The following is a 27,769-nucleotide window of genomic DNA, read 5'->3' as shown; positions in this document are numbered from 1 at the left end:
GTCCTGTCCCTGGCTGCCCTGTGCGGCAGCCCCTCCCATGGTGGCCAGTCCCCGTCCCTCCCCTGTCCACCACGTGCTGGCCACGTCATCCAGGTCCCTCCGCAGCATTGGGAGATGAACTTGAAGTTGACCACAAGGCCCTTGTGTCGCCCGCTAGCCAGGCAGGAGCCTCCTGTCACCCCCACTCTGCCTTGGAGGCACAGTCTGAGCCGTCTGCACCCCAGGGGTCACTTGTGTCTCCCGGGCACTTGAGCATTCACCATGGAGCCCTTGGCCTGTCAGGGGTGAGTGCCCAGGTCTCAGGGGCACTGCAACCAGCAGACCTCCCGTCCCCCACTGTGGTCTGGCCTCTGCTCCCCAGCAGCCCACGGCCCACCATGCACTGGGGCCCGGGCAGCACTGGTGGCAGGAAGGGGAGCCCCCGTGGACACCGGCACCTGTGCCAGCACCTCGTCCCACCTGGGACACCCTGGTCCCCTCCTTCCCCAACAACCTGGCCTGATCTGGACCACAGGTGCTGCCCAGAGGGCAGCTGTGCCCCTCCTGCTCCCACGGTGCTCCCCAGGCACATCAGACAGTCCCACTAACAGGACACGGACCTCCTGCCTGGCAGCAGCAGGAAGTCACCTCTGTCACCCTGCACGTCCCACCCAGGGTATGGGGTCTGCTCAGGCCAGGAAAGGGCCAGAGCCTCCCCTCACATCCCCTCACCTGGAGAGCAGCAGGAGAGCCAGGGCTGCCTGGGCATCCTGCCTCCTGGACCCGGGGGCCCAGCAAGTTGCGTCTGAGCTGCTGGAGGGGTGTGGGCAAGGCCCCCGGGGCCTGGAAGAAATGGCAGCTGGGCTACCCCAGGCCGGTTACTCAACCTCTCTGTCCTCTGGTCTGACGTGACGTTACCAGCATGTGGCTCCAGGGCAGGCGTCGCCCTGTGGGGTCGGCCACAAGCTGGAGGCCACTGCTTGAGTCCTAAAGTCCCTGCTCAGATAATGGAAACCCAGTGGGTCCCTCGGTCCCTCGCGTTCTGGTAGGAGGTGCAGCCTCCCGTCCAGCCCGAGCTGGGCGCCGTGTGCAGCTGCTGTGTCCTCGGCTGGCGGCACCCGCTGCGTGCCCTTCCTCACCTGTGATGGCTCAAGATGCTGCCGCAGCTCTGCCCTGGTACCTGGCCAAGGCTCGTGGGTTGGCCCGTCCTGTGGCCTCACTCACCCGACACTGGTCACCCCGGACACAGAGGTGGGCAGGGCAGGGCTGGACGCAGCCCCACCATCGTGGCCCCAGGGCTGGAGCGGCCACCCACCCAGGGAGACCAGCAGCAGCTGGAGATCTGGTACAGGTCACCTGAGTCAGCTGCTGCAGGTGGAGGAGACCTGAGCCAGGGGAGGCCCTGCCCAGGATCCTGCCCCTCCCTACCCCAGCCTACGCTGTCCCTGCTCTCCAGGTGTTGCCGAAACCTCGGTCTTGTCCCCGATGCCGATCAGTAACGAGGACACGGTTTTGAGAAAAAGGAAAAAGAAGGCTTATTGCTTTGTTAACAAAAGAGAGGGACGCCTGTCCCTAGGCGAGATCTGCCCATCCGCAGGACAGGGCGCTTCCTAGAGGTGATTCAGAGGTAGAAGGTGATCAGGGGGAGAAGTTTAGGAAAAAGAAGGTCAGGGGGACACAGTCAAAGCGTCGAGCGAAGCCGCGGCACAGTATCCTGCCCCTGAGCCTCTTCCTATCCCCCTTCCCTCTCTATGAAGCACCATCCTTCACAGTTTTTAATCACGTCCATCTGTGACCAAGTCAGATCTGACCCACTGCCCTGAGTCCGCCCTTCTGTTTGGGACCAGGCCCTGGTCATCTCCCATGGCCAAGGGCCTACAACCAGGGTGTACCTGCTTGCTTTCCACGGCTCCAAGAGCCCCCGGTGTGTCCCCGAGAGCCCGTGCCCAGGGAGCAAGGGGCTTTGCATTGGACCAAAGCCACGGTGTGGTGATACCTAAGAAATGGCCTCAGCCACGTGCCTGGAAGCGGAGGCAAGTCACCTGTGGGGCAGACGATGCCAGCAGTGGGGACAGTGGTGAGGCTGTGCTTGGCCTGCATCCTTGGACACATTTACTGGGCCCCCTCGGGTCAGGCAGTGCTGATCACAAGTGGGACCAGTCCTGTCCCCTTAAGGGTTCACGTCTAGGAGGGCAGTGGACACTAACCAAATGTGGTTCCACTTGAAGCTGCATCAGGAGCAGGGGACATGCAGGGGGACCAGGGGGGTCAAGGGGGCAACATTCAAGCCACCCACGCCAGCCAGGGGGCCAGGGGCATCAGGGCCAGTGTCCTGCTCCTCCTTGAGCTTTAAGGCCAACATGGACCGAGCACAAGGCTCCTCCTGGTGACGCAGGCTGTTCAAAGCAAACAGGGCTGGGGGAGGCAGGGGAAGGGAGACAGGAGGGAGGGAGGGAGGGGAGAAGCAGGTGGATGGCACGTTGGGGAGGTGACTGTGACTGGGGACAAGGCTCAGGGCTGTGGTCACACAGCAGGCGCTGCTCCCGAGTGTAGACCTCCTACTCCGGCAGGTTCTTCCCAAGCCACTGTGGGCCGCTCTCTCCCACTTGGATCCCAGGGATGTGGGAACCATTAGCCCCCTCAGGTGGCCAGCATGAGACCGGCTGCCCGGGCGGCTCACCCCAGACGCCTTTCAGCGTCAGACAGAGAACAAACGCAGCCCATCGAGACACACTGCAGACCCTCCCGGGCTTCAGAGAGCACCAGCCTGGGCCTCGACCCCACCCAAAGATGGAGGTCTTCAAACGCAGGGGCGTCTGCAGGCGGCCAGGCACATGTGGGCGCAAGATGGCCCCTGCAAGGGGCTGCGGTGCCAGAGCCCCTCCCCACAGGAGCAGCTGGCCCTCCGGGGCCTCGGGAGGGGCCGGCAGGAGACCCAGAGGAAGAGGTGCCTGGAGGGGCCTGGACTGTGCCCAGCCTGGCTTCCTTGACCACTGTGGTCCCGGGTTTGGGGACAGTGACCCACCCTGTGGCAAACCCTGCACAGCTGTCTCAGAAGGGTGGGCCAGCCCCACAGGTCCCACAAGGTGGGTTCTGGGGGACGAGGGAAGCCAGTGGCTTTTCTAACTCTGAGGCCTCTCCACAAGGAGGACGGGACCATCACCACAAGATGACCAGGACCCTCGGCTTCAAGACGGGGTCCTGACCCGGGGGGCTGCTAACGAAACTCCACCTGTCCCCTCAGTGCACCCGTTGGCGGCTACTCTGTGGGCACATGGGCCCCGTGGTCAGCTGCCAAACTCGAAGCTCAGGCTCGAGAGGTCCTGGGCGGGCTGCTGTCCCTTTGAACTTGGCTGCTTGTCCTTGTCTGCTATAAAGGGGGAGGTCCCGGGGGGGTTACAGGAGTGTATGCGTGTGTGCCTGCGTGTGCGGGTGTGCATGCGTGTGTGCATGTGTGCGTGTGTGTGTATGTGCATGTGTGTGTGCGTGTATGTGTGCATGTTCATGCGTGTGCCCTGTGCATGTGTGCATGTGCAAGTCAGTGCATGTGAGTGTCCCTGGCTGCGCCCAGTCGGGAGCCCTGGCACCTTCAGCCTTGACCTTGGCTCCTGATCACTGCTCTCCGTAAGAGGAACCAGGACTCTTCCCTGGAGAACCCCCGGCCTCAGCTCCGGGACAGGGAAGACCATGGGAAACAGTCACCAGGGAGGGTCACAGGGACTCAGGGGTGCCTCTGCCCAGAGTGGGGGATTACAACCCATTGACCACCCGGGCGGGGCCCCTGCGTTACAGCCCGGTGCCTGGGGCAGTCTAGGGCGCGTGCGGGGTGGCACAGCCGTGGTGTGCCGCCCCACAACACGCTAGTACTCACAGGGAGGAAGAAGGGGGACTTTACAGTGCAGATGCCACCTGATCCCATAACCAGAGCCCGTGTCACCAGTGAAGGGACACATCACAGCCGTGAGCCACACAGCCAGGAGCAGGGAGAATCAACACGGGGTCCATCCTGATTTTCCTGCCAAAGAGGCGAAGCTCTCCCAAAGCTGGACGCCAGCCCCGAGCCTGTGATGAGCCCTCTGCTCGGGAACTGGAGCGTCTGGGTGGGTTCCGGCACGGCTGGGCCGAGCGACCGCGTGAGGCCGCGTAACTTGGACAGGAATCTGGCCATGCATTTAAAAGCGTATCTACTGTAACATGGGCCCCCCGCGGCGGTGCTTCTCAGAACAGCCCCACGTGCCACTGCTGCTGGGGTGGGAGCTGCGCTGCACTCCGCCACCGACGCCTCTTCAGTGCTTGAGCTCCCAGCCGGCAGACCAGGGGCCTGGGGCTCTCCATGTCCTCAGTCACTTTAATTTGGCAGCCTCCACTCTGAGGGCCAGGGTTGAAGTCACACCAGCCCACGCTGGCCCTGCCGTGCTGCCCAGTGGGCCCCCCGGGTGGGACCTGTCCCCAAGTACCTGCCCTGGCAGTCATGGAGCCACAGAGCAGCTAAGTGAGATGGTGTAGGTGGGACTGCCACACCCGTGCCTGGCCATAGTGAACCCCAGGGGCGGCCCCGAGGTCCAGGCCTGGCCCAGGCCCCTCCCTGGAGTTTGGACTGTTCCCCTCTCCTCCCTTGGCTCTGCAGCCCCAGAGGAGGCGACTTCTGTGGTGTCTCAGGCCCCTTTGCCTTCCCCATCGTCCAGCCGTGCCGGCCTTCAGGTGGAGCTCTGCTAACACGCTGGGCGGGGGGAGGCTCCCCTGAGTGGACCTGCCTGAGACACAGCAGTGAGGAGAGGGCCTCTGGGGGCCTGAGGTTAGGAAGTGCCAGGTGGGCCTCACTGCAGGCGTCACGCTCCCCAGGTATGGGGTGGTCCCCACGTGGGGCATCCCACTGCCTGCGGTGAGCAGCAGGACTGACCCTGACCGACATGCCGCGAAACACCTGGGGACCCAGGCTGTGGAGGGGCCTTGAAGTGAGGGTTTAGGTCAGTGCCGAGGGCCACCCTTGAGTCCCTTGGGCACTTCCTGCTCCAGTGGTGAGGCCCCTGGAAGCTGCGGCCTGGAGAAGCAGTTCAGAGTGCTGTCACGGCACCCAGCAGGGAGGAACCCCTGTCCCTGGCACAGGGGGGACACTGCAGGGCCTGTCACTGGACACGTGTGGGCTCAGCTTCACCACAGAATTTTTGTTAGCCCCTTGGTCACCATGGAGCTCGGCCTGACCACTGTGGGGCTGAGGCTCAGTGCTGGCCGGAGCTGTGTCCAGGAGAGACGCAGCCACGGGAAGGGACCTAGGCTCCGGCTGCCAGCCCAGGACTCCTCTGAAGCCAAGGGGGAAGGACAAGCTCTTATGGTCAGACTGGCCTCCCGGTGCCCTCTTCTCTGGAGGAAAGAGAAAGGTGAGATTTTCCAGAGAAAATGCTTTCAGCCAAAGGTAGCAGCCTCTCCACCCACCGGGATGTGCAGTGTGGCCAGCCCAGCCCCTGACCCCCGGCTGGTCTCACTGAGACGGAACACCTGCTCTGGAGCCAGCGTGGCTTGGACCCCTCGGGCATGGACAGCAGCCCAGAAGAGCTGGGCCCCGTTCCAGCGAAGGCGGGAAATGCTCAGGACCTTTGAGAAAGAAGGAAAGTCAACGGGGAGCAGGGGCCCTGCGGAGTCCAAGGGGAGCAGACCAGACCCTGGGTCCACAGTCGCTCTGCCTCAGAGACTGTGCGGTGGGCTGAGCGGCTCCTCACTGTGCAGTCAGGGCACAGGACCCCGCCCTGAGCACAGGGCTCAAGGGGTGGGGGGCAGAAAGCCTACAGTCTGGAGGTGCCTTCTCTCCGGGGTCCCACAATTCACAGCCCGGGGTGTGAAGAACGCGTTTTAAAATATTTTTAAATGATGGTGCACAGAACTCAGAGGTCTCCTTCCGCTCCCCAGCAGAATCCAGGACAGCGAATGTGTTGGCCGACTGCGCCTTTCCGCAGGGAGCCGGTCCCTCCACCCAGAGGTACTTTCTCTTAGCACCATTATCACGTTTCCAGACGGCAGGAATTTATGGGTGTTTGCTGGACAAAATATGCTGGCCCTGAATGTGGAGCCAAAGCTGCTCTGACAACAATCTGGATGTTATTTTTCTGGGTCTCCTCCCACGTCAGATCAGCAGATGCAAACCAGAGGGCTCCTAAGGGTGCTGCAAGCTCCAGGGCTGGAGGGATGTGGCTGGGGGTTCTGTGGGTTAAACTGTCTTTGCCCCCCCCCCCAGGCCTTGGCCTCCTTCCCCAGACGTCAACCTACTGGCCTCAGAGTCCCCAGCCAATTTCCCAAGTGACCTTCTCCGGCAGCCTTGCCCGTCCCTCCACAGGATGGGCCCTCGTCATCCCCACCCGCCTCCCTGCTCAGAGGTCTTCCGGGCACAGGGTCAGCCAGCATGGCCACCTGAGCCTGCTCTGGCCTCTAGCTGGGCAGGCACAGCATGAGGTCAGCCTCAGGCTGGTGGCAGGTGAGCAGGGCACTCCCGCCAATGGCCATGGTGGGACAGAGCAGGGTCAGCTGATTGGGCCCCACACAGATGTGCGAGCTCTCTGGGGTGCTGGAGAGGGTGGAGAGGGGTTGACACCCCCCTGCAAGAGATGGGAACACTGGGGCAAAGGCTTGGAGGTGCGAGTCAGGTGGCCCAGCTACAGACCTGCAGGGACACAGCGGGCAGCAGTAGGGACAGGGAGAGGGAGGGGTTGGTGCCAGATTAAGGAACCTGCACGTCTGCGGGGCGGCTGCAGCAAAGCACTGCACCTCTCTGGGGCTCAGCCAAGTTGGCTGCCCGGTGAGCGAGTGATACAGTGCCACTCAGGAAGGGTCCTAGCCCCTTGCCCACTGCCAGATTCTCAGAAAACAGCCTGAGAATTGGCCAACCACAGCCTCCCCATCAAGGGTCACAGAGGGGAGGAGAGGAGGAGGGAGGGCGGGAGGAAGGAGGGCGGAGAAGGGCGGAGGGGGCTAGGCTGCTTCTTGCAGAAAACATACAGCCTCTGGGAAGTCACCGCCTGAGCCTGCAAAGCCCGGGCCACACTTTTAGGTGAACTATCCCCAAATGTGCCCCATGAAAACTGGACTCCTGAGCGGGCCACCCCTGGAGGTCCCAGGGCACGTCCCTTTCCATGTGGGACGGAGTGCTTCCGGCCTGGGCCAGGCTCCCAGCTCTGAGATGCTGCTCCCACACTGTTCCCATCCTTGGTCCCTCCAAGTGACTCACAGCTTTTGATGTGCTTTTCCTGAGATTGAAGCCGGTTGGTGTTGATGTGTTTTTCCCGGACTTCTTTCTATTTAAACCTGCTGACCTTCGGAGCCCACCCCTGCATAATGCAAGAGTTCTTGAAGAGAAATCAATCAAAGCTTGACGAAAATGGATTTGCATTCACATTTTCTGAGATAGGCGTTTCTTTAAAAGGCTCTGTGTTTAATCACTGTGTGAGTGTGTGTGCGTATGTGCACTCTTGTGGGTGCAGAGGCTGGGTGGCAGAGGATACTTGGTGTCTTGAATTCAAATTCCACCTCTTCCTGCTGCTGTGTGGCCACAGTGAGCTCCCCAATCTCTCTGGATCGGTTGCCACTTCCCTGAACAGAGGTTGGCCTGCTGCTGCACCAAGACTTAGGAGAATTCAGTCACTGGGAAGCACAAACTTAATCCCAACAACATCTCTTCTGGGCAGGCCACACTGCTCCACCTCTGAGTGACGAGTTGGGGCAGGATGTATGTTCAGGACACTGCCTGGAGGTCCCTCAAGGTCCCAGGACACTCCATCCCTTGAACTCACCAGGCACATGTCCCTGGGGTGGGGGCCATGTGCACCGTCTGGTCCAGGGCCCAGGCTCCTGCCCACAACCAGCATCTCCTGCCCACTGACCCCTGAAGCCAGACTTGGGGTGAACTTGGGCCTGGATGATGGCCAGCAGGGAGGCTGCCAGTGGCCAGGACAGGTGGAGTCCAGGACCTGGCCACCCATCAGCTCTGGCAAGAGCCATCAGAGGTGCCAGGGCGTCTGCTGGAGCCCGAGCCTTTCAGTACCCACACACTTGCAGTGCCCAGTCAGTGGGAGGGCACCAGGTGTGGGGTGCTCAGGGAGGCCACCTGGGCACCCTTCCTAGGAGGGGCTCAGATCCCTCTGGGCCGGCCTCAGCTCGTGGCTCCACTGCCTGCTCTGACGGGGGTTGAGAAGGGCCTCGGCGATCACCCCTCACAGGCAGGGAGCTGGGCGCTGGTGCTCCGGCCACCACCCCTCCACCCCTCATCTTCCCAGGGCTGGCGTCATCCCTGCCTCCAGCACCATGGAGGGAAGGTGGGGAGACCCTGCAGGGCAGGAGCAGCTCTGCCCTGGGGACTGCTGTCTGGTTCCCAGCCCTCACCCCACTGCACACCAGGAGGCCTGGAGGACAGCACTCTGGCTCCTGAAACCACCCAGAGACTGCCAGGCTGGGCTCTGACCCCAGAGCACAGCCATGGGGCCAGGCCCCTCCCGCTGACCCCAGTCTCCCCACCTGCAGCCCCTGAGAATGGGGAGCCCTGCTGGGCGGAGCCATTCAGTTCCTCCAGGGGCCCTGGGGACCCGGCCTTTACCACGGGGCTGCCTTGTACAGAGCCCCAGGACTGGGAATCCCAGAGAAGAGTGGCCTGAGCAAGGGCCCAGGTGGGACTCTGGCGGGTGAGTGGGGACCCCGCCCATTTGCCCTGAAGTCACAGTACTTGAGCAAAGGACCCCATTTTCATTCTGCAGTGGGCCACACAGATCATGTCTAGGAGCTAGGCAGCCCAGGGAAGAGGGGCGGGGTGGGAGGACAGAGGAGGGGGGCTCAGTCTCCAGATGTCAAAGCCCACAGAGTCAAGGACACTGCTGAAGGTCGCTCATCCCCCCAGGTTTAATCAGGCCCAAGTCTGGTTAAACTTCTAAGTCTCCTAAGCCGCACAGGATGGGGAACAGGGAGGAGGGTCTCCTGCAGTCACCAGTCACCTGACCCCTGAGTCGCCCCTCGGCCGCATCCGACCCCCTTGACAGCGCCTGCAGGGCTCAGGGTCACCGCCTGGCGAGAAGGTTAAGCAAGCAGTCGGCGCTGGAGGGGCGGGGCCTCGGGCTTTGGGGCGAGCCGGTGCCCCCGCCGGGGCCTGGCGGGGGAGGGGAGATAATCCTCCCGAGCAGAAGCGCCGTCGGGAGGCTCGGGTGGGCCTCCCCCCGGCCGCGAGGCCCAGCGATGAGGAGGACCCAAGAGAAGCGCGGGGAAGCAGGAGCGCAGGGCCTGGGCAGGCCGCGGTAAGGCGGGCGTTGGCGGCGGATGCAGAGCAGAGCCTGGGAGGCCCCGGGGGCGAGGGCCCATAGTCCCGTGCGGACCCCAGCCCTCGGCATCCGCGCAGCCGCGGGCAGCTGGCAGCTTCGCTCAGGGAACTCAAACGGGTGGGGAGGAGCAGCAGCCCTGGCCCGGCGCCCAGGGTCAAGGCCGTGCCGGTACCCTTTGGATAAACAACAGGCACGGTGCCCTCCCTGACCATGTCCCGGGGGAGCGCAGGCTCAGCGAGGTGGCGTCCAGGCCATGTGGGTAGATCTGCGCCCAAGGCTGGGTTCCCGACCCCAATGCGGAGGCAGCCTTCCCAGACTCGCCTCGGTCGCCTTTGCCACTCAGGGGTTCTAGGTTGTGATGGGCAGGAAGGCGTCGAGGGCCATTTTAAGGACGGTAGTCTGCCTGAGTCCCGGGGGACAGGCAGGAGCACAGGCCTGCACCCGAAGCCCTGGTTCGTCACTTGGGCGGCTGAGGCTCTGATGCAGGGAACTCAGGGAGGTCCCGGGCAGGGGGTGGGGGTGGGGGTGGGGGGCGGAGGACTGGAGGGGAGCCCAGGAAAGGGGACACTCATTCTAGGGACAGGAAGTTTCAGGTTCTTGCTCAGGAAGGGCCTCAAAGGCATACCCAGCCCCTTGGTTGTGACTGGTTCTTAAGAACCGGGGTCAGGAACTGGAGGGAAGCGGGTCCACGGCAGCTGCGGGGACCTCGAGGCCGGTAGCCTCTGGACAAAACTGCGATAAGAAGGGAGCACGGGCGCTGGGGCCAGGGGACAGGCGGAGAGCCGCTCGGTTTGCGAGACTCCCCATGTGGTGCCCTTCTAAACTCCTGATCCGCATCATAGCTCTGGACTCTGCACCCAGTCTGCTGGCTCCCGCTGGCGCCTGCTCTTTCTGGTCTGGGACCAGCCGCGGGGTGGGATGGAGTGCGGGTTTCCTGCCGACAGGCCCTCATTCCTGAGCAGGTGGCCCCGACCCAAGCGCTGGGCGCTCAGACGCTTCCCGTCGCGGCTCGTGCCCGCACCTCTCGCGCTGTTGGTGCCTGTGTCCTCGCAGGTGCGCCGGGTCAGCAGTCGCCCGGCGCCACTAGCTAGCGCTCTGCTACAGGGATGGGGGGGAGGCGTTTCCTGGAGCCCGGTGGCTCACCTATTCCAGGAAGGGGAGGGAAGGCGCGGCCATAAGTGTCCTCTGCTGGGGAGAACAAACCCAAGCTCCAAGAAACCAACAAAACAGAATAAAACCGGGGAAGGCAGCGCTGTGAGCCGGGGGGACCGACGGACGCGCAGAGGAAGAGGCGTAGGGTTTTCCGCCGGGAAAGCTCTGGGCGTGCAGAGGTCCGCGCGTTCCTCCTCCGCGGTCCTCGAGACTCCGCGGCGGGAGCGGGGCGGGCCTGCTCCGTCTGCCCCTGGGCGCTGCGCGCACTCGGGGCCTGGAGCTCTCCCCGCCGCCGCCTTCCGTAGGCGACCCTTGCCGTGTATCCGAGCCTCTGGCACATCCTCAGAGCCTCAGTCTCCGCCGGGGTAAAAGGGTCTAAGAGGGCCACCTGAGCGGCAAGTGGCCCACAGTGCAGGTGCCCTTGGAGCCTGTCGAAGCCCCAGACCAAAGCAAACACCCCAACTGGCAGCTTTGCGACGGGTCTGCGGTTCGCTCACCACCCCCCCCCCCAGGCCAGCGCTGCGGGAACAGCTGCAGTGGGAGGAAGCCGCCCACTGCGCCCAAATGGGGAGCTGGGAGAAGGACCCTGAGCAGAGAGAAGAGGGCAGGACAGAGCTCAGAATGGTGTTGAGGGTCCCCTCCCACCACCCTTCCTCCACCCACCTCGCCGTCTTTTCTCTTGCAAAGCAGGGCAGGGATTTCTTGGCTCCCCCAGTCTGGCCTGGGCACACACCCATCAAGGTCGGCTCTGCCTTACAAAGTGCATTTGCCAGCCTGGATACCTCCCTTCAGTCAGCCAACCTGTAGTGAGCATCTGCTAAGTGCTGTGGGCATTTTAGGTCCCAGTGAGTCACTTGGGATGTTGGGATGTGGGGTGAGGCAGGCAATAAACACATCAGTGATCTGTGTTTGCAGAGGGGTCTCAGAAGAGGCCATGCTTGAATTGGATCCGAGTAACACTGCGACTTGAAGAGAATGGGCATCAGTCAGTTCTGATGTGAGCGTAGACAGTATCCAGAGGACATGGGGTTGGAAAGACAGCAGACAGTGGGCACTGCCACCCCAGCAGTGGCAAAGGAGCAGGTCCTTGTGGGTGCCAGGGGTCAGGAGATGAACTCAGACCTGGACTGGCCCAGGGAGTGCAAGCCCTCCAGCAGAGTGGGGGTCCTCCTGAGGCTGCTCCCCCCACACTCCCCACCTGATTGGAAGGTTTCTGAGATGCCAGCAAGTCTGAGCCTGCACCTGAGCATGTTCCTGCCCTGCAGTTGACCACAGGCTCACTGAGGTTGGTGTAGGCAGGGTAAGTTGGTCCTGAGTGGGAGGGATCATTATTGTGCCCATTCTTCAGAAGAGGAGACTAAGGCATAGATCAGCTGAACACAATGGAAGGAGGTGCGTTGCACTGGGGGATGAGCAGCAAGTGCCAGCAACCATTTAAGCTGCCTAATCCAGGAGACAACTTGACGTGGGGAGACTGAGCCCCACCTGGGGGAAGGATTTACCCAGAGTTGCCCAAGTAAGGCTGAGCAAGCCCCTGCTGCCTGGACACAGTGAGGGGCATGAGGGGCACAGGACCTCCCAGCTCTGCAGGGTGCAGCCTTCTCCACTCTCCAGGGAGCACAGTAGGGCAGCCACATCTGGGAGAGTGGAGCCTGCGGAGAGCACCTGCAGGGTTCTGCCCCTGCTGGGACAGCTGTCAGATTTGCTCCCTGTTGGGGGTCACCGCAGCAGGTAATTAGGTGCAGGTCAGCACTGTGTCCCAGCACTCCAGCCTCTTTAAATGAAGACAGTTTGAGTCTCCTAAGTAGAGACAGTCCTCCCACTCCCAGTTCCCCACCCTGTGGGCTGTTCTGTGTGGTTGTCCCTCTGGCCTTCCCTAATAAAATGAGGCCAGCATAGCACCTGGGGGGGGGGTCCTTGGTGGTCCTGCCTCTCCCATCTGTGCACTTGTAGAGACCTAGCAGGAAGGCGGAGCCTTGGTTAGAGTTGGCTAGAACTCCTCTTAGGGTACTCAGTGGGCAGTAGTTGCAGCTGGGGTGCCGCCTCTTCCTGACACAGCATGGGGTTAGGGTAGGATGGGGGTGGGAGTGGGGGTGGGGGATTGGCACCAGTCTCTGAGTTAGACCTGGACTCAGTGAGGTTTTGTTTTTCTGTGTAACATCTGCATACTCGTCTGCCTGGTGTGCAGCAAAAGCCCTCAGTCAACCAGACTGAAGGGAAGCAGCAGTGGGTGTGGGGGCCCCACCTACCAGACCCAACCCAACAGGATTCAAGGGCAGCGGAGCCCAAGGATGCTAGAGGCTCTGGGTCCTCCTGGGTTGGGGCTGCCACCTACCTTCCTGATCCCCTGTGCTCTGAATAGAGTCCTGGGCACCCTGGGGCAATGGGAAGTATCCGCCTGAGAAGCGAGGGGTCCCGAGATACTGGGAAGGCAGAAGCAGGAAGATTCGTAGAAGCCTGAGGGAATGCAGGTAGTCCCACCAGGGTGGGATGGAGTGTGGGCTCTGGGGAGAGGTGCTGCTAGCCTAAGGGAGTGGGACGCAGTCCCTGCTGGCTTGGAGTGTTGGTTCCTTCCTTCCTGTTCCCACCCGTCTGCTGCGCGCGCCTCTCCTGCACTGGGGAATGAAAACCCCGGCGGGGAAGGGCAGTACCCGAGCTCCACTCTGGAACCTGCCAGGACCCCTCCTCAAGGCGCAGATCCCACCGCACAGCAGGGGAGGCCAGTTTGCAGCCTGGGAGGCCCCACCTGCTCTCTGGGCTGTGCCATGCGTGGGCTGTCAGTACCTGAGGCTCCACTGCGCGGGGCAAAAAGACCTGTGCTGGGAATATGGGAGCTGACTGTCCCCACCCCTGACTCAGTCCCATCTGCTTGCTGGCAACGACGTCTGGCTTTGACTATTCAGTGTCAGCCTGGCCAGGACACGGCGTGGGAAGGGGTCCTGGTATGATGGCAGGGGGCAGGGGTGCTGGCTGTCCTGCAGTGCACTTGGCCTGGCGCTTTGGGTTCCTGGGACTGGTGAAGGCCAGGTGCCTCTCCTGTGTGGGGAGCATTCAGAGTCCCCAGCTGTCATCCCTCCCTCCCTCTGGGATTCTGAAGGAGCAGCCGGCCTCCCACACCTGGAGCCTCCAGTTGGGATGAGCAGCAGGGGTGGAGGTGCCCAGCAGGGGGTCAGACCCCAGTGTGCTGTGCTGGGGGTGTGGTGGATCCAAACCCCGGCTGGCACCCCCCTCTGCCAAGGACTGGCATGCTCTGGGCATCACCCTGGTCCCTGTTATTATGTTCTCTCTTTTTTTTCATTGAGAAAACTAAGGGGTTAATAAGCCACAGGCTTCCAGAGCTTGGGTGTGGCATTGAAAGACCAGAGACCCTGGAGCAGGATCCACCTGCAGCAGGTGGCTGTTGGTAGACCTGAAGCATCTGTGTCTATTTTTAAGGACAAACCCACGTGCAGGCAGGAGGCAGGGCCATGTTGCTTTCAGAGACCCTCAGTTGGGGACATGATGGTTTGGGGCAGGCGTGGCAGTGGCCCTGCACTGGATGACTGTGAAGCAGGAAGGGCTCTCCTGGCACACTCCTGAAGGCCTGACCCTGGGGGTTCCTGCCCCACTGGAATGGAGCAGAGAAAGAGTCTCCATCCCCTTCCACAGGGCATCAGGCTGGGGGTAGTGCTGCAGGTCCCAAATCTGAGCGCCTTCCCCGTCTTGAAATCACACTCTCACAGCACTGCTGTCTCTGTGGACCCTGGAGGTGTTGTCCCAAGCAGGAGTTCTTCATCCCTGGCTGCCCATCGGGTGCTGGCCACCTTCCCTTCCCCCTCACTGACCACAGTGTCTCCCTCTGGCAGTAGAGGGACGCTGTTGGGCTGAAGTTTGAGTGACCCCTGCACTCCTCTAGCTCAGCCTGGCCAACTGCCCTTGCAATCAAGTAGCACCCCTACCCTGACGCAGACTCTGGGTTCTGGAGGCTGGTGTTCCTGGTGAATAGGGTTAGTCAGCTAACCTCTGCTGGTTTCTTGTTTCAAGAAAAGGATTAAATGGAAAACTGAGCTAATTTCTGGCTAACATGTCACCGCAAGGTGATCAGGTTTGCCTCCTGCTGGCATTTGGTACTAATTGCTGGCCAAGAAATGGGGCAAGTCAAGCCTCCTGGCTGAGGGATTCTTGTGGCCACTGGACTTGAGTGCCAGCCCCAGGCAGCAATGGTAGCGTACTCTGATGGGTCTACCTCGGCTCATGGAGATCGGGAGGCCTCTTCCGCACGATACAGCATCAGGAAGCATGAGCCCCCAGGAGACACCGGGTCAGGTCCCCTCCCCTCCTGCTTCTCCCTGGAGCCACCATTTCTTTGCAGTTGGATTATGAAGACTGAACACCTCCAGCCTGTCTTCCCAGCTGGACTCCTGGGCCTCCCCTGATTGAGTGACTAAATGAAGCGAATGTGCCTCTCCAGGCCTGAGCTGAGGATGAGGGTACACCAGGCCCCGCGTCGGTGGGGATGGAAGCCCAGGTGGAGCAGCTGCCCACCAGAAGGATCAGGTTCCCTGTCCCGGGATCCAGGGCTCCTGTACGTGTATGGAATTCCCCAGGAGACAGTCTCATGAGCACCTGGGAAGGAGGAGGAGACATTTCTGAGCCTCACTTCAGTTCTGCCCCATGGAAGGCCCCAGAGACTCTGTTTTTCCATTCCTGTGTGTCCTGGAAGGGGTGGGGCTGGCGGTGCAGAGGAGTCTGAAGAGGGCATTTCCACGTCTCTGCGGGACCCAGGCGGGATCCAGTTATCAAGTCCGTTCCACTAACTTCCTGAAGGTGGCGCCCTTGGGACAGGCCGCTGCTTCAGTCCCCCTCTGGCTTTGGTTTTTAAAGACCTTCTGAGTACATTTGTCTGAGCTGCATGCTTCCACTGTGCCAAGGCAGCCAGAGGGTTCCAGAAAGCTAGAGCATCAGCAGACAGTTGGCCAGGACAGTTCAGGCCCAGCTGGTCAAGGTTCAAGAAGCTGTTTTGTGTTAGCACGTCCTCTCTTGGCTCCAACAATGTAAGGCAGGGTGATGTGGACCCTATTTGTGGACCCATTTATTCAAAGGGCTTTTGTTTTGTTATTTTGTGCTGGGAGTTGAACCCAGGGCCTCATGCATGCTAGGCAAGGACTCTGCTACTGAGCTATAGCCTCAGCCCTTCTTAAATTTTTATTTCAAAACAAGGTCTTGATAAGTTTCCCAAGCTGGCCTTGAACTTGCGATCATCCTGCCTCAACCTCTTAAGTAACTGGGATTATAGGTGTGTGCCACCATGCCAGGCTCAAGAGTTATTTTATTCTATGGTACCAGGGATTGAACTCAGGGACATTCAACCACTGAGCCACATCCCCAGCCCTATTTTGAATTTTATTTAGGGACAGGGTCTCACTGAGTTCCTTAGTGCCTCGTGTTGCTGAGGCTGGCTTTGAACTCTCAGTCCTCCTGCCTCAGCCTCCCGAGCTGCTGGGATTATAAGTGTGTGGACTCCTGCACCTGGCTCAAGAGTTATTTCAAAGCTGCATCTGTCTCCGTCTCAGTCTCCATGCTGGGTGTCCCTCCAGCGCCGCACTGAGAATCAGACCCCCTTGCAAACTGCATCCTGTGTGCTCACCTTCATTTCCAGAAGAGAGAGCAGGTTGCCGCTCCTCGCCAACCCTGGCCTCGTCACCCACTTTGGGGTGCTCAGAGTAGGCCAAGCTGTGAAATGAAACCCGCTCATTCCACACGCACCCTAATACATCCTGATGCATGACCCCACAGGCGCTGGCACCGAGTGCAGTCAGAGACCAGCTGTTGGCCAGCACAGGAGTCATGCCTGTGTACAGGGCTCTAGATGCAGAGAGGCCTCTGCCTGAGCTGTGCAGGCAGCCTTGAGAGCAAGACCACACCCCTGCTCAGACACAGCATTCACAAAGGAATGCCTGCCCTCTCTGGTGTTGCAGGTTTGGGGTTTTCTGTGGAGTCAGGTGTGAGGGTGCTGGGTTGATGGTACCAGTGTGCTCAGCTATCCAGCTGCTAAGGGTCCCTCCTCTCCTCTCCCTGCCAGGGCCTGCAGCTGAGCTCCAGGGAATCTCTGGGCAGCCTGAGAAGTGGGCAGAAGAAAGGACAATGTGTCCCCCCCTTCCCATGCCCTGGATCCCCCAACAGGGCTGGGAGCAGGTCCCCAGGCTACAGGAATACTGATTGAAGTTCAGTCCTCCCCTCCCCTGAGCCTACTGTGGAGCTTGTGGGAGACGTCCAGCTGTGCCAGGGCACCCTGGCCGTGACTGTGAGGCAGTGCTTCCCCGGAGGGTGACGTGCAGGAGGGCTCTGCACGGGGCCATTATTCTGGACCCTCCTTTTGAACTAATTTGCCAGGAAAGCTAGCATTCTAGTTGTGGCTCAAAATCCTGCTTCCTACAGTCACTGGGGTGGTCTGCCCAGGCCCACAGAGATAATGGCTGGTGGCTCCACCAGAGTGCAGGCCGTGGGCCCCGACACTGCGGGAGGCCGGCCAGCACCTGGAGCTGAGCATGTCTGTTTGTCCAGGATACACCTTAGACTGGGTGGTTCTAAGTGGTAGAAATTTACTTCTCATAGTCTGGAGGCTGGGAGTCCGGTGCTGGCAGGTTCTGTGTCTGGTAAGGGCTGGTCTGCTTCCAAGATGGTGCCCTGTTGCTGAACCCTCACCTGAAAGAAGGGCCAGAGGGGCCAGAAATGCCCCCCAGAGCCCTGTTATAGGGCACTAATCCCATCCCTGCCAGCTGAGCCCTGGGTCATCTAGAGGCCCTGCCTCTTCTTACTGTTGCATTGGGGATGACTGTTTCAACGGGGGTTTTAGAGAGACAATCATTGTAACCATGGCAGTGGCCCCAGAGATATCAGGTCCTGGTCACTTTATACAGAAAAAGGTGCAGTGTGGTTGTCAAGGACTTTGAGATATCCTGGTGGCCCTAAGTGCAACCATGGTGTACTCCTAAGTGGAGCAGGGAGATCTGCTGGGACAGGAAGGATGGCCACACAGAGGTGGAGGTGGAGGTGGAGTCGAGCTGGGAGGCAGGAGGCAGCGGTGAGCTCAGACTGGGGGCCAAGGCACAGCTGTGCTCCATGGTGACAGCCTTGTGGGCCTGCAGTGGCTGAGGCAGACAGTGGGCTGTTGGGAGAAGCACAATGAAGCAAAGGAGAAGAGGAAGAGGAGGTCAAGGCAGGGGTGGGGAGGAGAAAGGGGGGGAGAAGCAGCAGCAGTAGGCTTGACCCTGGCAGGCTCCCTTAGCCATCCGCCCCCCCCCCCCAGCAGCCCCACACAGGCTCTCTCCATAGAACACAAGTACCAGCTCTTCAGCAAACAGTGATGAGCTTCCTTGTTCATGCACAAAAATGGAAACATGTGGCGCATCCTTTCCCCACAAATCGATGCAGCCACCGAGGGGTCTGGGGCTGAGCCGGAGAGCAGAGCTCCTGTGGCCCTGTGGGTGAGGCCGTGGGCACAGCGTGCTGTGTTTGGGTCTGGGCAGGTCTGCACAGGATCTGATGAGCGTGGGAAAGGGCAGCGTGTGGAGATGCCCGGGTTGGCAGCGTGGGGCTTTGAGGGCACATGATAGCAGGGTTCTGATGGGCAGATGACAAAAGGCACATGACCCCCTTGGGGACTTGTGGGTAGGGTGGGCAGAGTCCCTCTGTAGGGAGGCCATGTGGATGTGGGGTGGTACGTCATGTGAGGGGAGTGAGGCTAGGTGGGTGTCATGGGCCTGAGCAGGTGTGGATAGTGTCTGGTGTGGGGTGGGTGGGAAGGGAGGGGTGGGTATGTGCGTAGGTATTTGTGCACCCATGGGGCTGTGGTGCCAGTGTGGGTGGGCACATGGTGTAAGGCTGTGGCAGGATCTCTGTGTGTAGGAGTGTGTGGACATGGGGGCATGAGGGCACGTGGGTGCCCAGGCAGTGTCTGCTGAGAGGCCAGGGAGGGCCCATCCCAGAATGTCAGCGGGTCTCGGGGGGGGGGGCTCAAGTGGCAGGTTCCAGATGGCCAGCACTAACCTGGCTCTGAATCCACATGCACTGGTCTCTTCTCGTGTTGAGTGGGTGCAATTTATATCTTATATATATATGTGTGTAATATGTATTCAGATGCATTTCCAAGTGGTCAGCACGGCAGGGCTTGGTTGGCAGGCACCCTCTGATGGCACCATGGTCCTGGCTGATCTGGGAACCCATGAATTCTTCTGTTGAATGTGGGAACTGAGGCTTGGTATGGTCAAATGGCAACTGCCAAGGGTGAGCTGGCTGCTGCCCAGGAAAGGCCTGATTGCCACCTCCAGGAGGTGAGAGGTCAGCTCATGGTGGCCTGGGGGGGCGGGGTACACAAGCCAATATAGCCAACTTGGTTGGTCCTACATCTGGGCGTCTGCTGGGGTTCTGACTTCTTAGGTGGCTCCTGGCCTGCCCACCCCTCAGCACTGGCCACCTGCCCAACCCTCCCTCCTGTGCACACTTGAGCCCAGGAGAACCCTTGGCCCCGCTACCCCACCACTCTGTGAGCACAGAGAGATGGCCTCAGTGTGCCCTCTGAGACTGTCACTTCTCTTAAGGACCAGACTCCTTCCGTGATCTCCCAGGAATTGCTTTGGTGACTTTGAAATTTTCCATTTCATTTTTTCTTGCACCTGGTACAAAACTTGAAGTCCACAAGCCCAGGCCCAGTAGACGGTGGCAGATCCTCCTACCCTGGGCCCTGGCACCCAGTCGGCTCCTGGAGAGTCACCCACATCCACCACACTGTGCTAGTGTCTGGGGCTGCTGAGACACCGTGCTACTCCTGAGGAGGCTTCAGGACAGAAGCAAGCTTTCTCCCACTCTTCTGGAGGTCAAGAGCCCCAGATCAAAGAGTGGCCTGGCTGGGCGCCAGCAGTTCTCAGGGAAGGTGTGCTCCAGGGCGCTCTCCAGCCTGGGGCTTCCTTGGCCTGTCCCGTATATCAGTTTTTTGTTGCTGTGACCCATATGCCTGACCAAAATAACTTGGAGAAGGCAATGCTTATTTTAGATCCATGGTTTCAGAAGCAGAGGTTCAGTCCACGTTTGGCGGAGTCCACTGCTCTGGGCCCAAGATGAGGCAGAACATCATGGCTTAAAGGTCTGGTGGAGGAGAGCAGCTGGGCTCATGGCAGCCAGGAAGAGGGAGAAAGGGAACCAGGGACCAGCTGCAATCCCCAGGGCACGTCCCCAGTGACCTACTTCCTCTAGCCACACCCCACCTGTCTACAGTTGCCACCAGTGATACATTCAAATTATTAATCCATCCAATGGATTAATCGACTGCTGAGGTTCCAGCATCCATGAGCCAACCTTCTCACCTTTGAACACTGCTATGTTGCCTACCACACAAGCTCTCTGGGGGACAACCTCCCCAGGACTTCTCCCTCTCTATGCATCTGTGTCTAGTTTTTCTATGGGACACCCTGCTCAGTGTGGTCTCACCCTTACTAGTTACATCAGCAAGAAACCCACCTCCAAATAAGGCCACATTCAGAGGCCCTGGGGTTAGGACTTGAAAATGTGCATTTGAGCAGGGGATTACACCCACAAGAGACATACACACCAACAACCGTTAAGAGTCCATCTAGATGTGCACCTACATTCATGGATATGCCTGTTTACAAATGACCCCTTAACTCAATCCTGGCCCTTGGTGCCTGTTTTCCCACAGATCCTCAGTCCTTGGGGCAGCCCCGTATCAAGGGCTCTGCATTCTGCATCCTGGGTCCAGGTTGTGACCACATGGAGATGGATCACTCCATATGTGTCCAGTCCCCTCCCTCCTTGTGTGCTTGAAGGGTGTTTCAGTTTTCAGAATTACAGACCCTGCCACAGCGGGTGCCCAGTGGTATTACTAGGTGCTCTGGATCCTTGGGGGTTGTGTGAGCATTCACCAGAAGCCCCCCGTACAAGGCTGCCTGCAGCCAGGGCTGGAAGTGGCTGCTAATTCCATGGAAGGGGAGAGACATATTCTTGCGTCTCTTGTTCCCACCCCCACCTGGCCCTGGCCAGCCCCTCCCAACCCACCAAAAGGACAACTAAGCCTAGAGAATTCCCCAGACACCTGTGCCCAGCAGGCTTCGGGGACCTGAGCAGGAGCCCCACAAACATGCCCTTCATGCACTGCAAGCCCGAGAGGGCTGGGGGAGCTGTCCAGGCTAACGGGGCTCCTGGGCTGGCCAGCTTCAGTTTCTAGAATCTTCCTCTGGACCTCAGGAAAGGCTCCCTGCAGCATGGTCACCAGCCCTTTGTTCCAGTCTCTTTTCTCCAACCCCATGTCACTTCCAATCAGGTGTTAGAGTCTGTAAACAAGTCTGGATGGTGCCTGGCAAAATGCCAGAGGGAGTGGTTTGAGAAGTAACAAAAAACCGAGCCATTAAGTGTGGAGATTCCCGATTGGTTGACTGCTGTATCTAGTTTATGCTAATTAGATAAGCTTGTGGAATGTATAAATACTGCTCCTGTCCTGCAATAAACGGCTTCCACTCCTGCTGTATCAACGTACACAAGTCGTTCGTCACCCCCCGATTATTTTGCTGCAGCCGGACTGCGGCAATCAGGGTCACAGGCAGCCTGAGCTGGTCTGAAGGTCCCCAGTGGTTCGGAAAACAAATCTGTGCTCCATTGTGGAATCCGAACCCGCTCCCACCTCGAGGTGCTCTTCACATTAAAACCATACGTCCCGCACCCAGTCTTAAAATGTCCGAAACTGTGAAAATCTTCATGGGGGGGGGGGAGGAGGAGGCGTGTGGAACACCGGATCAGGGTCCCTGGGCTTGGAAGGCAGAGCCAGAGGTTCCAGGAGGAAGCCAAGAGCCAGGCTTTGTAGCACACTTTAAAATTGTCAAAAGAGCATCCCTTCATTCAAGGAATGCTTTCCTCAGAACAGGAAGAGTCTCTCTAGCTGGGGACACCACAGCCACCAGCCCAACAAGCCTTCCTATGTCCATTTCCAGAGAAGGAAGTCATGTTTGGAGTCTAACTCTGGTTGCTGACAGGGCTGGGACCCAAATTTACTCATTTCTACCTTTTTATGACAACATCTCGTCTCCAAGAAAAACTGCCAAACCAGCGGGACAGCCAGGTTTCCAACAGAATTGCCCCCTGAGAAGGGTGTCCTCAAAGTCACATCTACCAGCCTCTCCTGAGCCTGCCCTGGACTGTCAACTGTGTTGAGGAGAGGACACCCAAACACTGGACAGTGGGCAGGCAGGTGCCCTAAGCAAGGGCAGCAACTTGCTGATGGAGGGAGGATCCAGGTAGGGAGTGTGGCTGTTCCCGGGCCCATTCTTCCAACTTTTTGTTACTTACTTACTTTCTGTGGTGTTAGGGGTTGAATCCAGGGGCGCTCCACCCCAGCCGCATCCCCACTCTTTTTTAAGATCCCTCCAGTACCCGGAGGATACTTTTTAAGTTTTAAAGTTTTCAAAATAAACTGTTGGGAAAGACCGACCTGCAGACCGTCCCTGGTAAGGTCCACGTTTGCTGAGCAACGTTCACCGATCAGGTGAGCGCCTGTCCCAAGCAGGGACCTGGTAACAGCCACCAAGCCTGGGGCAGGGCGAGCACAGCGAGAGCCCAGCCTGTCGCCTCTCGGCAGAGCGCAGGGCTTGGGGAGGGCCCCCGGGGGGCCGTGGCGCAGCCCAAGGTCCCTGCCTCCGCTCCCGAGGCGGCTTCGCGCGTCCTCGTTTGGGTAGATTTAATGGGGAGGCCCTTCCTTCCCCCGCGCTGGCAGGGAAGAGTCCGGGCCTGCGGGACCTGGTCGCGGGATGCGCACACGCAGCTGCGCCCGGAGGGCCTCGAGGACGCGCCACAGCCCCTGCAGCCCCGCTGCTCCGCTCGGACATCGAGGAGCTGGGGCGGGAGGGCCGGGCCGCCTCGTCCAGAGAGCTGCGGGGCCGGGCACGCGAGGACCAGGGCGCGTGGCTCTCGGTCCTTTCCCCAGGCCCCTGTCCTGCCCCTCCTCCCCCAGTCACCGGCTCCCGGGTCCCTCCCCCATCTCCTCCCGGCCTTTCCCTCCCTTCTCCCCCCCTCGCGTCCCTCCTCTTCCCCTCTTCTAGCCCAACCCCCTCCTCCTCCCTCCCCCTCGCTCCTCTTCTCCCTCCCCCTCCCTCCTCCTCCCTCCCCCTCGCTCCTCTTCTCCCTCCCCCTCCCTCCTCCTCCCTCCCCTCCTCCCGACAGCCTCCGGGCGGCCCAGTGAACTCCGGGAAGCCCACTTAACACATTATGAAAATGATCTCCTTTTTCCAGTTTTAAGGGAGACTTTCACAAGGAGGGAAGTGGTTAGACCCTCAAAAGGCAGCCAAAGTAATTTTCAAACATTTGGTCTTTTTCAAGGCAGATGCTTTTAATATATACCAAAGACCTGTCCACAGCATGGTGTCCCCTCAGCCTCCTTCCCACTGCACAGCTGAGGACACTGAGGTTTCAGGGCCCAAGGGAGGACAGGAGCTCTGGTGGCCAGACTGCCAAGTGCAGTTTGTGCTGGTTGTAACCTAAGGAAGAGGCTATGGCGAGTCCACAAGAACCACCCACTGGCTGCTGCCAGGGCCTGGGCCAGGGTAGTAGGGGAGGCTGCCTGGGATGGCTGCAGGGCCATGGTTGGTGCCTCCGCCTTCTCCCTGTGCAGCCAGCGCACCAGCCTGCTGTTTCCTGATCCCGGCTGTGGCTCTGTGCTGGCTGCACGGCTAACTCTGGACCAGAGCTAAGCACCTCATTTTGGATGTCCTGGCTTCCTATCCACCCTGCAGATTCTGTGACTTTCCATGACTCTGCCGAAAACCCAGCTTTGATCTTGTCACTTCCCTAGCTCAACAAGCTTCAGTGGCTCCCCCTGCTTTGCAGATTCAGAACCTACTCTTTACCGTGGCTTGTGGTCCCACAGGAACCTGATCCTCAGCTCCTCAATTGCCCTCGGCCCTGCAGCTCCTTCACCCTGTCAGCGAGCAGAGAATCACCTCAAACACCCAGGATTCCCTTTTTCTGCATCACCGTGTCACACGTGTGACAGTCAGAAGAGCCGATGCTGGGGAACATGGGAGGAAATGGAAACAGGCCCAGCTATTGTGAAGAAAAATTCTGGAGAACAATTCTGAAGTGCTCAGGGAGGTTGCCTCTGCCTAGACCGGCACCTAGGATCTCCACCCTCAGGCATCACCTCCAGAAAGTCTCCCAGCCCATCAAGAAGATGGAAAGGTCTGCTCATTCCAGTGTGTCCCCAAGAGTGGAGCAGAAACAACCTGGGCTCCCCCAGAGGGAAGCAGCATTGACTCAGCAGGTATGTTTTCCTGAGGGACCACAAAGCATTTCTCATATGGTCCGACAAAGGTGACTTCAGCCTTCTTCCTACTGGAGCAGGGGGTCTCTGTCCCCTCCCCTTGGACGTGGGTGGGAGCTGTGACAGCCCTAATCAGTAGAGTGTGGTGGAGTAAGGATTGCATTCCCAGGCTAGATTCCGCCCGCTCCCCTGTCTCTGTCCTCTCTTTTCCCAGGAACCCAGTCCCATGGAGAGGCCCCTGAAGGGGTCTCTCACAGCAGCACCAGCCCCAGATAAAGGAGCAGCTGTGCTGTAGATGAGCCCCATGTGCTACCACACACTTCGAGATTCCCAACTGGGGCCCAGACTTCATGAACTGGAGATGAGCCATCATGATCCAGAGGGGCTCCGAGCACTCTCACAAACGGCTGTTTTGCTGTTTGGGGGATTGTGTACGCAGCTGTAGTAAGGGAACAGCAGCATGTGAATTCTGGATTAGTACATAGCAGTTACAAAAAGGAACAGAGGAGACGGTGCCGTAACCCACTACTCTGAGGCTGGAGCAAGGATCACAAGTTCAAGGCTAGCCTGGGCAACTTAGTGAAGACCTGTCTTAAAATAAATAAATAAATAAATAGAAAGGGTTGGGGATGCAGTTCAGTAGCAAAGCACTTGCCCAGCATTCCTGAGTCCCTGGGTTCCATCCCTAGCACCTGGGGGCACGGTGTTCCTGCAAGGATCAACATAGATCTATCAACACAGGTACAACGCACACATACACAGCAGGTTCGGCACCCTTAGATTCCACCAATCACAGATCAGAAAATATTCAAAAGATGGGCTTGATTCCCAACACTGCAAAATAGATTCATATGTATATACACATATATATGAAAACCTGCACTGAACAGGTAGACTGTCTTCTTGTCATGATTCCCAAATAAAGTACAACAGCTTTTTACATTGTATCTGGTATCACAAGGCTTTAGCTATGACTTAAACTACACAGAGATTTGCATAGGTCTGATACAAATACAGCTCTATTGTATATCAGGGACTTGAGAATCCTCACAGTTTGGTATGATACGGGAAGGGGGGTCCTGGAATCCCCACTAGGGGGTCAACTAGATTTTTTAATGAGAAGTAGAAGCATATAATGTTGTATTGTTTTTGTAAATTAATACATAAAAGCAGGCACTTGGGACAGCAGGGAATGAGGTAAAGAGAAACAAGATTGGGATGAAGGATGAAAGAAACAAAAATAAAATCTAAATTGTAAAATTGTTCCGAAAAAAAGTTCATTAAAAAAAAACAAAAAACGAGTTGTGGCCGCCTGTAGTTTGGGATTCAGATCTGTGTGCTTGGGATCATTCCCACGACCCATTACTCAGATTTATGGGGCATCTTGGCTAGGAGCCCCTGAACTGGGCACTGGGTTACAATGGTGAGGAGGACCCTGCTGAAGGCAGAGCTCTCCAACAGAGAGGACTCTGGGTTTCCTGCAGGGTCTGCTGGAGAGCTTAAGGCGCTCCCAAGGGACAGCACAGCAGAGATGCCAGGAAGGGCAGAAGAGGACTGAGAAGCGACAGACATGGTGGCCACTGTCCGTGAGGAAGGATGGTTGTGGCCTGGGGGAGTGGGGGCGACCTTTCACAGATGGACATACAGGAAGTGGCCGGGTTTTGGAGCTGGGGCAGTTCCCCAATCCACGAATTCTGTCTAGTACCTACTGGGCAGGGGAACCTTGGGTCCTGGCCCTGGGAAAGCCAGAGGTCCCAGATGAGAGAGGCAACTTCACAGAGTGTCTCTGGAAGCTCGTCCCGACTGTCGCTGAGCTGAGAACCACTGGACACCCCGACCTGCCACATCCAAACGCACGAAGCCCGGAAGGCAGCGATTCCGGGGTTCACCGCCTCTGCCCCACAGTCCAACCCCGAACCCTCCCCTCACCGGGACGCAGGAATGCCCACTTGGCCCCAGGAGCCCAGGACCAGCATCCGGCACCGGCACCCGTTGGGCCAGCTCGGGCGTCCCTAACTGCCTCCTGCCTGCTCGCCAGTTCCAGCGCTGTGTCCCTAGGCTTCGCCTTAACCGTCTTCGTGAACCACGAGGGCTGCCAGAGTGGATAGTCTAGAGCTGGGGTGCGTCAGCTGCCGCCGGGTGTCCCCCGTAGGGGTCGGGTTGCACTTTCGCCACCAGTCACCAAGGGCCAACGCCAGTGGCCGGGAGCACTCTCCAGGCTCACCGCGCACATCGCCTGGCACCGCAGCCCCGCACGCCCGCCCTGCAGGCGCCTCTCTCACACGCGCCCTCCAGAAGCGTAGGAGGACAGTGGTGGGCGCCTGGCGCCTCGCAGCCTCCACTCCCACGCCTCGCAATGCCGGCGGCCCTGGACGCAGGTTTTCAGGTTCCTGATCTAGGGCCACAAGTCCCGGAGAAGAGGGACTTTGAATCCAGGCTCTGAGGAAGCCCCCTCAGAGGGGGCTTGAGGAGGACACGCCCGCATCCTGAAGGTGCTCCAAGAAGGGGAAACCAGGGCTCAGTCCTTGCAGGTTTGCGGTTGGACGGAGAGGAAACGTGAGGAGGCGCCGCTGGAGGTGGACCTGGCAACCTGCATATATCGGTGATTATCCAAATCGCGCCCTTCCTGCAGCCGTCGCCCCGTTACTCGGGGACACTCTCTGGCTTCAGTCGCCCCGTTTGTCCAAACTCCTCAGAGTAGACGACGTTTGCCCAGAGCTTGTGTGCTCCTCCTCCTCCAAACGAATTTGGGTGACCCTTTATTCCCTGGGCTCAGCCCCTGTGGCTGGGGCACCTGCAGTCCTTCGTGTCTCTGACCCTGGACACCCCAGGGATCAGGACTTAGGAGACCTCAGCTCTTTGGTAAGCCACCCAACTTTGAGAACTTCGGGTTCTCAACTATGAAATGGGGGTAGGAACCCATCAAAATGGCTGTCGCAACCCACCCAGTCCCTGATATGATTCTTTTTGCCCCACTTGGGGAAGAAGAGAGGTTGAACATCTGCTGCAGAGGAGTCCACCTCCCGCCCTAGGTTGTGCAGCCACTGGGCACCAGAAGTCCTTTACCACTGCCGCCAGAAGGTGCGCCCAAGAGGTGCACCCAGGAGAACTGTGCTTTGTCTGCCACCGCTGCAGGCCCAGCCCACAGGGTCCCACTTTCTGGGCCTCTGGACCCGCCCAGCATCCTATTCTGCAGCTCTGTTGCCAGGCTGGACTCGGACATCCATGCAGGGCGAGCTCTAGGCCTAGAGTGTCAACTGGGGGAGTCTCTTCTCGCGTCAGTATTTCCCTCCGGAAAATGGGGTGATGCTCACTTCACGATGGTTTGGAAAATTAAGCGAGCGGGGACGTTCCTGTTTTGGATACAGGTTGCGGGAGGCTGGATGCATCTCTCGGCTACAACTGAGCGCGCCCATGTTGTGATCAGTGACTTCGCAGTCACCTGCTAGCAGATGAAGTGTATCAGAAGGTTGGTTACCAGCTCTTCTGTCGCCTAGCTCCTGAAATGGGAGGGGGCTCTCCAACTCTTACAGGCAGAGAAACGGAGGTTCAAAAAGGGACTTGCAGCCAAGACCTCTGGCGAGGGGTGGGGACGTGACTGGGCCGGAAGATCCCACCCCTTCCAAGGCCAAGGCCTCGGGGAGTTGGCGGCGCCTGTGCCAGTGCAGTGGGGACCCGCTCCCACGGGGAGGATCGCGGGAAGTGCCCTGTACGGTTGCATTTCCTTACACACTGAGACGGAGCCCGGAATGGAGAGTTCTAGCGTACTACAATTCGCAAAGAAAGCGTATTTCATAAAATGTAAATATTAACATGGATGCATTTTTGTAGCCCTGCTTTGGCAAAGCTCCCTTGTTTAAACGACTTGCAGGGTCTTAAAAAATACATGAAAGATTGCAGCCCATCTTCTGTGGTTTCTTAGAAGACTTGGTGTCTTCACACTGCCCCGCACACGCTCACATACATACAGACGCACACATGCACACATGACATACACGCGCGCGCGCACACACGCACACACATGGATTCGCTGGGTCCACTGCTCTCC

The 27,769-nt window shown here is 59.1% G+C and overlaps 1 protein-coding gene across 2 annotated transcripts; it reads left to right on the top strand.

Moving 5' to 3' along the window:
* Positions 1–9,087: 9,087 nt before the first annotated feature.
* Positions 9,088–25,898, top strand: LOC124078750 (uncharacterized). 2 transcript variants are annotated; one of them, XR_006847035.2, is made up of 3 exons: positions 9,088–9,245; positions 23,329–23,721; positions 23,936–24,989. XR_006847035.2 is itself a non-coding variant. In XM_058572444.1 (3 exons), exons 2-3 carry the CDS (start codon positions 23,467–23,469, stop codon positions 25,827–25,829), a joined length of 879 nt encoding a protein of 292 aa, XP_058428427.1. In that variant the 5' UTR covers positions 9,088–9,245; positions 23,329–23,466; the 3' UTR covers positions 25,830–25,898. The 2 variants fall into 2 exon arrangements, 1 of the variants encoding a protein (XP_058428427.1); XM_058572444.1 differs by lacking the exon at positions 23,936–24,989 and adding an exon at positions 25,206–25,898.
* The last annotated feature ends 1,871 nt before the right edge of the window (positions 25,899–27,769 follow it).

The sequence above is a fragment of the Marmota monax genome, unplaced genomic scaffold (assembly GCF_021218885.2).
Source record: "Marmota monax isolate L192 unplaced genomic scaffold, Marmota_monax_Labrador192_F-V1.1 WCK01_AAM20220418_F8-fsc00009, whole genome shotgun sequence".
NCBI lineage: Eukaryota > Metazoa > Chordata > Mammalia > Rodentia > Sciuridae > Marmota > Marmota monax.
Note: the sequence above shows the minus strand (reverse complement) of the source record. Positions and strands in the feature narration are given on the sequence as shown.